Raw genomic sequence first — 12,798 nt, forward strand, 5'->3', positions numbered from 1 at the left:
TACAGAGATAAGGAATTACATAATATAAAATATAGCTAATGAAATTCCTTCCCTCCCTTATTTATTTTCTCTTCTCAAGTCAGACCGTTCAGCCTGCTGCTTGATCTATCTGAAAATTGTAATCACAGCTTTAAAACAATTTGTAGGCACTTGGAATGCGTTCAGCACACATCTTGTTCTTATTATGAAAGACTTCAAAATGTTAGGAACAAACGAATCTTTATAGACTGCATAGTGTACATGAAGATAATTTGTAGCAGGTGTCCTATATTTTCTGGATATGGTAATTCTATAGCTGATTACCTGTCTGCACATTTCCTGTTGGTCCAGAAGCACGTTAAAAGTTCACATTGAAATTACAGGGAGAGGATGAGAAACCAAGGATCACCAAAAGAGTAAGGATTCTACAAGAGACCAATTCCTGTAGCTGGTTAGTGTCTGTCTTCTTTGTTGTCAGGGCACCTTCCAGCATATCGGATTGTCGTATCTGAAAGATGCTAATTTGCAATCCATAATTAGCTGCATGAGGAATTTGAAGATGGTGACAGGATAACAAGTAAAGGCTCAGCAAAAGGGAGGGTCAGGGTGTACTTATAATCAGTAGGTAAAAAGACTGGTGGACTGAAACTGAGGATCTGATTTGCTGCATCTCCTATTAACACACGTAAAACTTACAAAAAAAGGCAGATAAGACACATGTAGTTTCATGGATGCTGTTGTTTAAACCAAATATGTGAGTTGGTAAGTAATTCAATGCTGTCTGTATAACCACAGAGTTTTTGTCTCAGTGTTAGCTTCGTAGGGGTTCCGCTCCCCTGCCTGATTACTTGATGGTCTGTCTAATATCCTGCAGTGCTCTGTATCTTCAAATCCACTTACATTTCATAGGTGTACAGCTATCGTGTGGATCCTTATTTAAACCACCATATATCCAGAGTAATTCCACTGATTTCAGTGGTTATGTCACATTTAAGTCAGCTGAATTTGGTAACTTCTTATTACGTGATAGCAAATAACAAAAATGTTTAGAAAACTGTTTCCTTTTGTGTTAGAATATCAAAAGAACTTATTTTTAAAAATATTTTTTTAATCTTAATTATGTTGTTATTAATTGTGTCAATTATGTCTCTTTACTTTTTTGCAGGAAGGGACACCAATGTGTTAGTTTATATTAAGAGGAGGCTGGCAATGTGTGCAAGAAAGCTGGGAAGGACCAGAGAAGCAGTGAAAATGATGAGAGATGTGAGTTTGGATTTTTTGTTTGTTTGTTCTGCTTTGATATGTAGGTAATAGCACAGAGATGATACGCACTTGCTTACAAGTTAGCACCCACTCCTGCAGCAGGCAGTACTGCTGAAGATCATTTTGTATGTGTAATGTACATAAAGACTAAGTTAACAGATCATTTATAAGATTTATAAGATATATGAAATCACAATGCCGGAGGGATGGTTGCCCATACAGGCTGAATTTCCCGTCCTGGTATGTGTGCATTAGAGTGCAGTCTTTAATTATTTGATCGCAAAGTTACATAACTTTTTTTTTTCCCCTGAATTCTCCCTCTTCCACTAGGACATGTAATGAATGCAGCAAACTTAATAAATATGTCTTAAGTATTCTGTTTTCTCTTACAAAGCTGCAGTTTGGCTCTGTCATTGTTTGTCACACTACACAGACCTGAGGACAGTGTTCTTTATTCATGCAAAACCTATTACTGAGATGTCAAGAACAAGTAACCGTTCTTGTTTGTTACAATCTGTAACAAACTGACTTCCCCCCTGAGATGGAGGAAGATGTATGCCAAATTTGTAGGCTATAAATTTGAAACCTCAAACAGTGGCAATGTGGGGGATGGCAGGAAGGGCAGCAGACTCCAGGAGGCACTGTACATGTTCCAAGTGTGTAAAAGGCTCAGCGTTAGAGTTAGCTAGGAGTGCTCAGCGTTTCTTCAGGTGGGGCATCCTGCATGCAGATTAGGAACACAGTTCTCTAAGGAGGTGACTTGCCTCACCCACGGCAGCAAGTCTGCTTCGGTGATGGTTTTTGAAACCACTGAGCAGAGTTCGTGATGCTAGTCCTCATCCTAAATAATCTGCCAGATGGCAAGTGGGAAGCAACTTTCACTTCATGTCTCTTGCCGAGGTTTTTCGGACACACAGCTCACAGCTGTCACTCCCCCAGAATCACCAGGCTCCCAGTTAGAGGTGTTGAAAAAGAACTTGTCGAAACCAAACTGTTGTATAGCTAGAAAGAGGAACGTGGAGGAAAGACCTGGGTTTGCAGCCTTGCGGTCAAGGCAGTCAGCTGGGAGAAAATGTTGTTTTCAGTCCAGTCAGCTCCACGATTATTTATGAATTTTGTTACACAGGCACACTGGAATCAATGCTGTACGAAATGTAGGTGGAAAAGCATTGGAATTCTCAGTTCTGGCACTAATATACAAGAAAGATATGATCTTAAATTTCACATTCAAATGTCAGACGTCGTAATTATGGCAACTTCTGGAGCTTACTAGGGGCTGCTGAATGTGTTTGGTGATTTGTAGATAGGGCTATGTCAAACAGTGAACCCTTTTGTGAACCCTTCTGCAGCTGATGTCAATATATATGGCTAGCAGCATGCAGAGTACTGGATTTGGGGACTCAGGTCCATCCAGTCCTAGGTTTCTTACGGAAAGTGAGACCCAGAACACTTTGGTTATAAGAAATGGGTTATTCTGTTACTAGAGAGAAAATCGGGTGGTTTTGAAGTTAAGTATAACGTGGCAAGTGACAATGACAGGGAAACCCAAAGTCATCATTTGTTAGGCACTGGAAGGACTGAAAACACTTTCCTCAGTAGGAACATAAAATGGATCATTCTGTGATTCTAACATCATGCTGAAACAAAAGGACTGGATGCAAGACAAAGGAGGTAGAAAGACAGAATGTCAGCTTCTAGAGCTTCTCGGCCATTTGCCGAGGCGATCGGCTCCGGGGCAGACGCGTTCTGCAGCGGAGCGGGGGATCGGGCCAGGCAGGGCTAATTTTGTCCGGCATCGAGCCTACTAGAGGGAGCCGCCAGGACCCGGCAGCCCTCGTGAGGGAGGCTGACGAGGCGAAGGCGGAGCCAGCAGCGTCAGCGGCGGGCTATTTAAATCGGGACCCACCGCCATTTCACTGCCATTTGCCGAGGCGATCGGCTCCGGGGCAGACGCGTTCTGCAGCGGAGCGGGGGATCGGGCCAGGCAGGGCTAATTTTGTCCGGCATCGAGCCTACTAGAGGGAGCCGCCAGGACCCGGCAGCCCTCGTGAGGGAGGCTGACGAGGCGAAGGCGGAGCCAGCAGCGTCAGCGGCGGGCTATTTAAATCGGGACCCACCGCCATTTCACTGCCATTTGCCGAGGCGATCGGCTCCGGGGCAGACGCGTTCTGCAGCGGAGCGGGGGATCGGGCCAGGCAGGGCTAATTTTGTCCGGCATCGAGCCTACTAGAGGGAGCCGCCAGGACCCGGCAGCCCTCGTGAGGGAGGCTGACGAGGCGAAGGCGGAGCCAGCAGCGTCAGCGGCGGGCTATTTAAATCGGGACCCACCGCCATTTCACTGCCATTTGCCGAGGCGATCGGCTCCGGGGCAGACGCGTTCTGCAGCGGAGCGGGGGATCGGGCCAGGCAGGGCTAATTTTGTCCGGCATCGAGCCTACTAGAGGGAGCCGCCAGGACCCGGCAGCCCTCGTGAGGGAGGCTGACGAGGCGAAGGCGGAGCCAGCAGCGTCAGCGGCGGGCTATTTAAATCGGGACCCACCGCCATTTCACTGCCATTTGCCGAGGCGATCGGCTCCGGGGCAGACGCGTTCTGCAGCGGAGCGGGGGATCGGGCCAGGCAGGGCTAATTTTGTCCGGCATCGAGCCTACTAGAGGGAGCCGCCAGGACCCGGCAGCCCTCGTGAGGGAGGCTGACGAGGCGAAGGCGGAGCCAGCAGCGTCAGCGGCGGGCTATTTAAATCGGGACCCACCGCCATTTCACTGCCATTTGCCGAGGCGATCGGCTCCGGGGCAGACGCGTTCTGCAGCGGAGCGGGGGATCGGGCCAGGCAGGGCTAATTTTGTCCGGCATCGAGCCTACTAGAGGGAGCCGCCAGGACCCGGCAGCCCTCGTGAGGGAGGCTGACGAGGCGAAGGCGGAGCCAGCAGCGTCAGCGGCGGGCTATTTAAATCGGGACCCACCGCCATTTCACTGCCATTTGCCGAGGCGATCGGCTCCGGGGCAGACGCGTTCTGCAGCGGAGCGGGGGATCGGGCCAGGCAGGGCTAATTTTGTCCGGCATCGAGCCTACTAGAGGGAGCCGCCAGGACCCGGCAGCCCTCGTGAGGGAGGCTGACGAGGCGAAGGCGGAGCCAGCAGCGTCAGCGGCGGGCTATTTAAATCGGGACCCACCGCCATTTCACTGCCATTTGCCGAGGCGATCGGCTCCGGGGCAGACGCGTTCTGCAGCGGAGCGGGGGATCGGGCCAGGCAGGGCTAATTTTGTCCGGCATCGAGCCTACTAGAGGGAGCCGCCAGGACCCGGCAGCCCTCGTGAGGGAGGCTGACGAGGCGAAGGCGGAGCCAGCAGCGTCAGCGGCGGGCTATTTAAATCGGGACCCACCGCCATTTCACTGCCATTTGCCGAGGCGATCGGCTCCGGGGCAGACGCGTTCTGCAGCGGAGCGGGGGATCGGGCCAGGCAGGGCTAATTTTGTCCGGCATCGAGCCTACTAGAGGGAGCCGCCAGGACCCGGCAGCCCTCGTGAGGGAGGCTGACGAGGCGAAGGCGGAGCCAGCAGCGTCAGCGGCGGGCTATTTAAATCGGGACCCACCGCCATTTCACTGCCATTTGCCGAGGCGATCGGCTCCGGGGCAGACGCGTTCTGCAGCGGAGCGGGGGATCGGGCCAGGCAGGGCTAATTTTGTCCGGCATCGAGCCTACTAGAGGGAGCCGCCAGGACCCGGCAGCCCTCGTGAGGGAGGCTGACGAGGCGAAGGCGGAGCCAGCAGCGCCCCCTCCCCAGCCCTTCAAAAGCAGCCCCTAGGGAGCGCGAGCGACCAGGAGCGCGGCGAACAGGGCGGGCAAACAGGGCGTGGCGCGTCAGAGGGAGTGGCGCGGCAGTTAGCGCGGCAGTTCGCGCAGGCAGGGCGCGCAGGCAGGGCGGAGCGCTCCCCCTACACACAAACAACACCTCGTTAACAACAGCCGTAACTAGGCGATAATGGTGGCCACCAGGCACGGCGCGCTCTCCAGAAAGTCGGTGCACACGCAGACCGACTACCCGTTAAAAAATGCCGCAGTTCAGGTCACCGGATGCAAGGAGTGTCTGAGCCTCTTGCTGCCATCGGCGGGAGGCAGAGAAACTGCGTGCGTGAGGTGCGAGCAGGTGGATGACCTGGTCCGCATGGTGGCGGAGCTCAAGGAGGAGGTGGAGAGGTTGAGGGCCATCAGGGAGTGTGAGCGGGAGATAGACTTCTGGAGTAACTCCCTGCAGGGCCTCAAGGGGAGGTGCCGAGGTGAGACTCCCCAAATGGGGGCGGACCCCCTGCCCTGTCCCCGTCGGGCAGAGGGAGGGGATCTGGGAGCTGAGGAGGAATGGAAACAGGTCCCTGCTCGACATCGCAGGCGATGCTCTCCCCTTCCGGCCCCACCTTCCCAGGTGCCCTTACACAACAGGTTTGAGGCCCTAGAGATTGAGAGGCCGGTGTGTGAGGAAGAGGTAGCAAATGTTCCCAGGAGGATGCCTGGAGCGAGGAGGTCGACTCCGCGCCTCAGGACTGCCTCCACCAAAAAAGACAGGAGGGTTATTGTTGTTGGTGACTCGATTCTTAGGGGAACAGAGGGCCCTATTTGTCGGCCGGACCCTACCCGTAGGGAAGTCTGCTGTCTCCCTGGGGCCAGGGTCAGGGACGTTGCCAGGAAGCTTCCTAACCTGGTACGCCCCTCTGACTATTACCCCCTTTTGATAGTCCAGGCGGGCAGTGATAACATCGAAGAGAGAAGCCTCAAGGCTATCAAAAGGGACTTTAGGGGGCTGGGTCGGTTAGTGGATGGAGCGGGAGTGCAGGTGGTGTTTTCGTCCATCCCTATGGTGGCAGGGAGGAGTTCAGAGAGGACACGGAAAGCCCACCTGTTAAACACGTGGCTCCGGGGCTGGTGCCAACGCAGAAATCTTGGGTTTTTTGATCATGGGGCACTTTACTCAGCACCTGGCCTGATGGCCGCAGACGGGTCCCTATCTTTTAGGGGAAAAAGGATCCTGGGCCAGGAACTGGCAGGGCTCATTGAGAGGGCTTTAAACTAGGTAGGAAGGGGGATGGGGCTGAGGCTAGGATTGTTGGGGCTATGCCAGGGGGAACAATGGCAAGGCCGGAGGATAAGGCAATGGCCCAGCTGAAGTGCATCTACACCAATGCACGCAGCATGGGTAACAAACAGGAGGAGCTGGAAGCCATCGTGCGGCAGGCAGGCTACGACTTGGTTGCCATCACGGAGACGTGGTGGGACCAGTCTCATGACTGGAGTGCTGCAATGCCTGGCTATAAGCTCTATAGAAGGGACAGGCAGCATAGAAGGGGTGGTGGTGTGGCTCTCTATATTAGAGAGTCTTTCGAGGCTGTAGAACTCGAGGTTGGGAATGACAAGGTTGAGTCCCTTTGGGTTAGGATCGGCAGGGACAACAAGGCTAGTGTCCTGGTCGGGGTCTGCTATAGACCGCCGAACCAGGATGAGGAGACGGATGAGGAATTCTACAGGCAGCTGACAGAGGTTGCAAAATCATCAGCTCTTGTACTCGTGGGGGACTTCAACTTCCCTGACATATCCTGGAAGCACAACACAGCCCTGAGAAAGCAGTCTAGGAGGTTTCTGGAGAGCGTGGAAGATAGCTTCCTGACGCAGCTGGTTAGTGAGCCTACCAGGGGAGGTGCCCCGCTAGACCTTCTCTTCACAAACAGAGAAGGACTGGTGGAGGACGTGATCGTCGGGAGCTGTCTAGGGCAGAGTGACCACGCAATGGTGGAGTTCACTATTCTTGGCGAGGTCAGGAAGGGGACCAGTAAAACCGCTGTATTGGACTTTCGGAGGGCTGACTTTGAGCTGCTCAGGACATTGGTTGGTGGAGTCCCTTGGGAGGCGGTTCTGAAGGGCAGAGGGGTCCAGGAAGGCTGGGCGCTCTTCAAGAGGGAAGTCTTAATGGCGCAGGAACGGTCTGTTCCCACGTGCCCAAAGACGAGCTGGCGGGGAAGAAGACCGGCCTGGCTCAACAGAGAATTGTGGCTTGATCTTAGGAGGAAAAAGAGGGTTTATAAGCTTTGGAAAAGTGGGCAGGCCACTAAGGAGGACTTTAAAGAAGTAGCGAGGCTGTGCAGGGACAAAATTAGGAAGGCCAAAGCTCATCTGGAGCTCAATCTGGCTACTGCCGTTAAAGATAACAAAAAACGTTTCTATAAATACATCAACACAAAAAGGAGGACTAAGGAGAATCTCCATCCTTTACTGGATGCGGGGGGAAACTTAGTTACAAGAGATGAGGAAAAGGCGGAGGTGCTCAATGCCTTCTTTGCCTCAGTCTTTAGCGGCAATACCGGATGTTCTCTGGATACCCAGTACCCTGAGCTGGTGGAAGGGGATGGGGAGCAGGATGTGGCCCTCATTATCCATGAAGAACTGGTTGGTGACCTACTACGGCACTTAGATGTGCACAAGTCGATGGGGCCAGATGGGATCCACCCAAGGGTACTGAGGGAACTGGCAGAGGAGCTGGCCAAGCCACTGTCCATCATTTATCAACAGTCCTGGCTATCGGGGGAGGTCCCAATCGACTGGCGGCTAGCAAACGTGACGCCCATCTACAAGAAGGGCCGGAGGGCAGACCCAGGAAACTACAGGCCTGTCAGTTTGACCTCAGTGCCAGGAAAGCTCATGGAGCAGATCCTCCTGAGAGTCATCATGCAGCACTTGCAGGGGAAGCAGGCGATCAGGCCCAGTCAGCATGGCTTTATGAAAGGCAGGTCATGCCTGACGAACCTGATCTCCTTCTATGACAGAGTGACGCGCTGGGTGGATGAGGGAAAGGCTGTGGATGTGGTCTACCTTGACTTCAGCAAGGCTTTTGACACCGTCTCCCACAGCATTCTCCTCAAGAAACTGGCTGCTCTTGGCTTGGACTGGCGCACGCTTCGTTGGGTTAGAAACTGGCTGGATAGCCGGGCCCAAAGAGTCGTGGTGAATGGAGCCAAGTCCAGTTGGAGGCCAGTCACTAGTGGCGTCCCCCAGGGCTCGGTGCTGGGGCCGGTCCTCTTTAATATCTTCATCGATGATCTGGACGAGGGCATCGAGTGCACCCTCAGTAAGTTCGCAGATGACACCAAGTTAGGTGCGTGTGTCGATCTGCTTGAGGGTAGGAAAGCTCTGCAGGAGGATCTGGATAGGCTGGACCGATGGGCTGAGGTCAACTGCATGAAGTTTAACAAGGCCAAGTGCCGGGTCCTGCACCTGGGGCGCAATAACCCCAAGCAGAGCTACAGGCTGGGAGAGGAATGGTTGGAAAGCTGCCAGGCAGAGAAGGACCTGGGAGTGATGGTGGACAGTCGGCTGTATATGAGCCAGCAGTGTGCTCAGGTGGCCAAGAAGGCCAACGGCATCCTGGCTTGTATTAGGAACAGCGTGACCAGCAGGGCTAGGGAGGTGATCGTCCCCCTGTACTCAGCTCTGGTGAGGCCGCACCTCGAGTACTGTGTTCAGTTTTGGGCCCCTCGCTACAAGAAGGACATCGAGGTGCTTGAGCGGGTGCAGAGAAGGGCGACGAAGCTGGTGAGGGGCCTGGAGAACAAGTCCTACGAGGAGCGGCTGAGGGAGCTGGGCTTGTTCAGCCTGGAGAAGAGGAGGCTCAGGGGTGACCTTATTGCTCTTTACAGATACCTTAAAGGAGGCTGTAGAGAGGTGGGGGTTGGCCTGTTCTCCCACGTGCCTGGTGACAGGACGAGGGGGAATGGGCTTAAGTTGAGCCAGGGGAGTTTTAGGTTAGATGTTAGGAAGAACTTCTTTACAGAAAGGGTTGTGAGGCATTGGAACAGGCTGCCCAGGGAAGTGGTGGAGTCACCATCCCTGGAAGTCTTCAAAAGACGCTTAGATGTACAGCTTAGGGATATGGTTTAGTGGAGGGCTGTTAGCGTTAGGTTGGAGGTTGGACTCGATGACCTTGAGGTCTCTTCCAACCTAGAAATTCTGTGATTCTGTGATTCTGTGATTCAGATCAATGCATTCGGTATTTTTCCACATAAAGACACTTAGCCAAATCCTCAGAACCACATTTAAACTCCTCTAGAGACCTTTGTTGTGATTGAGCAGAGCTGAGAATTAGCAGGTCCCTAGGTGAAATATAAAAGCAACAGTACCTCAGGGTCACATCTCCAGTCCACTAAAAGCACGAGTAGGGTCACACCAGCTTTGCAGACGCTTTTCTTAGACTGACATGGAGCCATTTATTTCTGATGAATGCATAGCCACCATTTTTTCATGGATGACATAAATAATGCATTTATGAAGCAGTTTGAACATGAATGTGTCATTGGTGGTTTCTGCGTGATTGATGAGGGAGGAGATGGATTTATTCACCCTAAGAAGAATATGAAGAATAAGTTGGCCGGGGACTGCTGAATCCAGCATCAGGGGACAGAGGGTGGAGGCCTTGTTTGTGTTTGAGAGATTGAAAACAGATTTCTCAAGACATGGAACATGATGGAAATGAAGTGTTAAGAGGTTCATGACACCATCTGGGAAATATGATTGGGATGTAGTGAGTCTTTGCCACTTTGAAAAAATAAAATATTTGAGAGTGTTTTAATTCGTTGCATATATAAGGCCATCTTGAGGACATTACTGATGGATTACATTGTCTTATTTCAATTTTATGTCAGAAAAGAGGGAGATCCTGCTTAAAACACCTTAATGGAAAGAAAATGAGTTGGTGGTGGCTTTAATAAGATTTGGGGTTATTGGTTATACATGCTGCTGTTAGGAAAATCCTATTCTTTGGCATTTTTTTAAAGATACTCAAAAACAGTGATTTGTTAGGAATTTGTCGCTTCTGTAATCAATTTTGAGGAAGCATTGTGGTGTTGGCTTCGCTGCTTTGATCTCATTCATTTAGCTGAGCTGAATTGCTCAGAGTCAGTAAGCTGTAATTGCCATGGCGATGTGTAGCTGAGGCACACATAGGTGCTCTGCCTTTGTTTGTGTTTGTGATGATAACTATTTACTACGCTTCGCTATAGAAACCAGCAGCTGTCACTATTTGTATGGACGGAGTTAACTCGTGACCTCATTTTGATTAGCGTGCGGCTGGAGTAACTCCAGCCCCGTCACCAGAGTTACCCCGCTTTTATTCCTCCTTACGCAGAGCACGGTGCGGTGTGCGGGGGAACCAGATCTCTCGTCCTGTCCCGGAGGAAAAAGCCTGCGGTGCTGGTTGGTTTATTTCTTGGGCTGATGATGTCAGGACGATTTTAAAGCAGCGTGTTCCAAAGGGGGTTGGAGAACCTGGGGTGTGCAGAGGTGAAAGGCCGTGGTGGCGGCTGGGAGGAGCCTTCGCTATCCCGTCACGTTACATCTTCATTGGGGATAATGCTGAAAGACAAACCGGGTGCCGAGGAGCGAGGGTAGCTTTCTGTACCAGCTGCTGTCTGTCTGCTCGTTCCCTTACCTTCACAGTGGATGAAAATCAGTGTGCTGGGCTTGTGGTTTGTGTTTTCCATCGAATGAAAGCAGAGGGGGTGTGGAGAGTACGCAGAGGCCCTTCTTTCTGTACTTTGCGGATGGCTGCGCTGCTGAATTTCCCTGGGTCTAGCTTCTTAGGATTGCTCTGGGGAAGATTTGGGCTGTGGAATGAGCAGGCTGTCACTGAAGGGCGATGTGTGCTTATGAAAGAGAAGGGAGGCAGGCAGAAAGCGAGCTAAGGGATGAAGTGAACAGGGAGATGAAACAAACTTGCTCTCTGGAGCGTTTATATCTCCTACACCACAGCCCTGCACTTCTGTGATAACTGCTTTCTGGTCTCAACAAGTATAGTTACTACCTGCTCATCAAGAGCAGCCCTGCAGAGAAGGACCAGAGGCATGGCCAGCAGGTCAAGGGAGGTGATTGCCCCCCTCTGCTCTGCCCCTGCCAGGCCCCACCTGGAGCACTGCGTCCCGATGCGGAGTCACCTCATTGCAGGGTCAGAAATGCACACTTTCTTTCTGGGATCAGTGATGTCTGCTGAGAAATTACTCTTCAGTTCATTTTTAAAGGGCCTAGAAGTTTACTGTTACGGACCTAGCTCTGAGAATCTCGCTGAGGATATTTCAAGCTGGATGTGTTTGTGTTCATCTCGGTGCCCAACTGCAGTAGTTAAATTTATTATTTTTTTTTGCCAGAGAAGATCCCAAGGGGCTGTCAGTGTCTAAGCAGCTTGCACTGCTAGAGAGCTGCTTGAATATCAATGTGCCGCTTGATAAGCTGTTTAAACACTGAGGCTGCCCTGAACTTTTCAAGTGGTTTAAAAGGTTATGCCATTTGGAGGCATCAAAATGGTACTCAGCCACGCTGAATCTATTTTAATGATAAGGGGAGGTTGGGTTTTTTATCTTTGTATCACCAGCAGCACTAGTGATTTTTATTGGTGTGCCAGTTCTTCAGATCTAGCGTACTTCCTTGGCAACCTCTTTTACTGGACTTTGAATGCTGTTTTTTATTCAACATTATCTTGAATTTTCTGTTTCTGTGTGCATTGCTGAGTGCTCTTGGGTAAGATATAACTAGAACGATTTTCTGTACTTTGTGTCATCAGGCAGTGTGAAAGGAAAGAGTCCTGACTGCTAATAGAGATGTTCTGATCCCTAGCAACTCAACAATGCAGCTTCTGCAGCTGTTTGCACCCACAGCTACTGTCTGTCTCTTCCAAATACTTCTGCGCTTTAGGCAAGGATTAGTGAGTCAGTCTTTGGCGCGCGTTACACAGGTCAAGTGAAGCAGGCTTCCTTTGCCTTGAGTGGAATGCTAGCTTTGTGAAAATCTAGCATCCATTCAACGTGCCATTTATTACAATTTGAAGCAAAAATTCTTCTGAGTTCAAGAAGACCAAGAGCTACCTCATGAATTTCAGAGGAGCGCTGCTCATGTGAGCAGCGACGTTTGCCAGTCTCCCCCACAGGGAAGGATCTTTGGTTAACTCCTGTTCTGACACACAAATGCTGCAGTAACAGCAAGTGATAAACACTGATTTCCAACAGTGAAAACACTTCCACATGCCTCTGTATTCAAATATATTTTCTTCTGTAACAGCTGTGCACAGTGTGGATAAACTGGGGGGAGGGAAGATGAGGACATCCTTCATCTGGATGGGATCTTACACAAAATGGAGACTCCCGTGACTGCCCCAGTGCTGTTGGTCCTTTCACTCCACCTGCGAGTCAGAGCCCTCACTTTCTGCCATGCCTGTCATCCTGTGCAAAACCCTCAAAACTAGAAATTCAGTGTCTGTAACCTGTAACTGATGGTAATGTTTCTCATATAAATTGTGCTTAAAATTATAACAGCCAGGTGACTGCAATGAAAGATTGCCTTTTAGGCATGTGTTGAAAACAGGCGTTTTTCTAGCAGAGCATGTGGGCCTTCTCAAAAGATTTGTCCAACATACTTAATGACAACTTACACCCAGCTGGAGCAAAATGGCTGTGCTGGGCACGTGTCCTGTACAGCAGCGTACTTGCTTCCTGTACTAAAGCTACACTACACTGTCAGGTTTTGTTTG

General features: G+C 51.1%; 1 protein-coding gene across 3 annotated transcripts in view; it reads left to right on the forward strand.

The window, feature by feature from the left end:
- Window positions 1-12,798, forward strand: part of ST7 (suppression of tumorigenicity 7) — a 144,911-nt gene that overhangs the window by 91,796 nt on the left and 40,317 nt on the right. For all 3 annotated transcript variants that reach the window (XM_084514376.1, XM_084514377.1, XM_084514378.1), the window contains one exon: window positions 1,145-1,242. In XM_084514376.1, the coding sequence (XP_084370502.1) occupies window positions 1,145-1,242 (98 nt within the window). The remainder of the gene's footprint in view (window positions 1-1,144; window positions 1,243-12,798) is intronic.

This window comes from Aythya ferina (genome assembly GCF_964211825.1).
Source record: "Aythya ferina genome assembly, chromosome: 1".
NCBI lineage: Eukaryota > Metazoa > Chordata > Aves > Anseriformes > Anatidae > Aythya > Aythya ferina.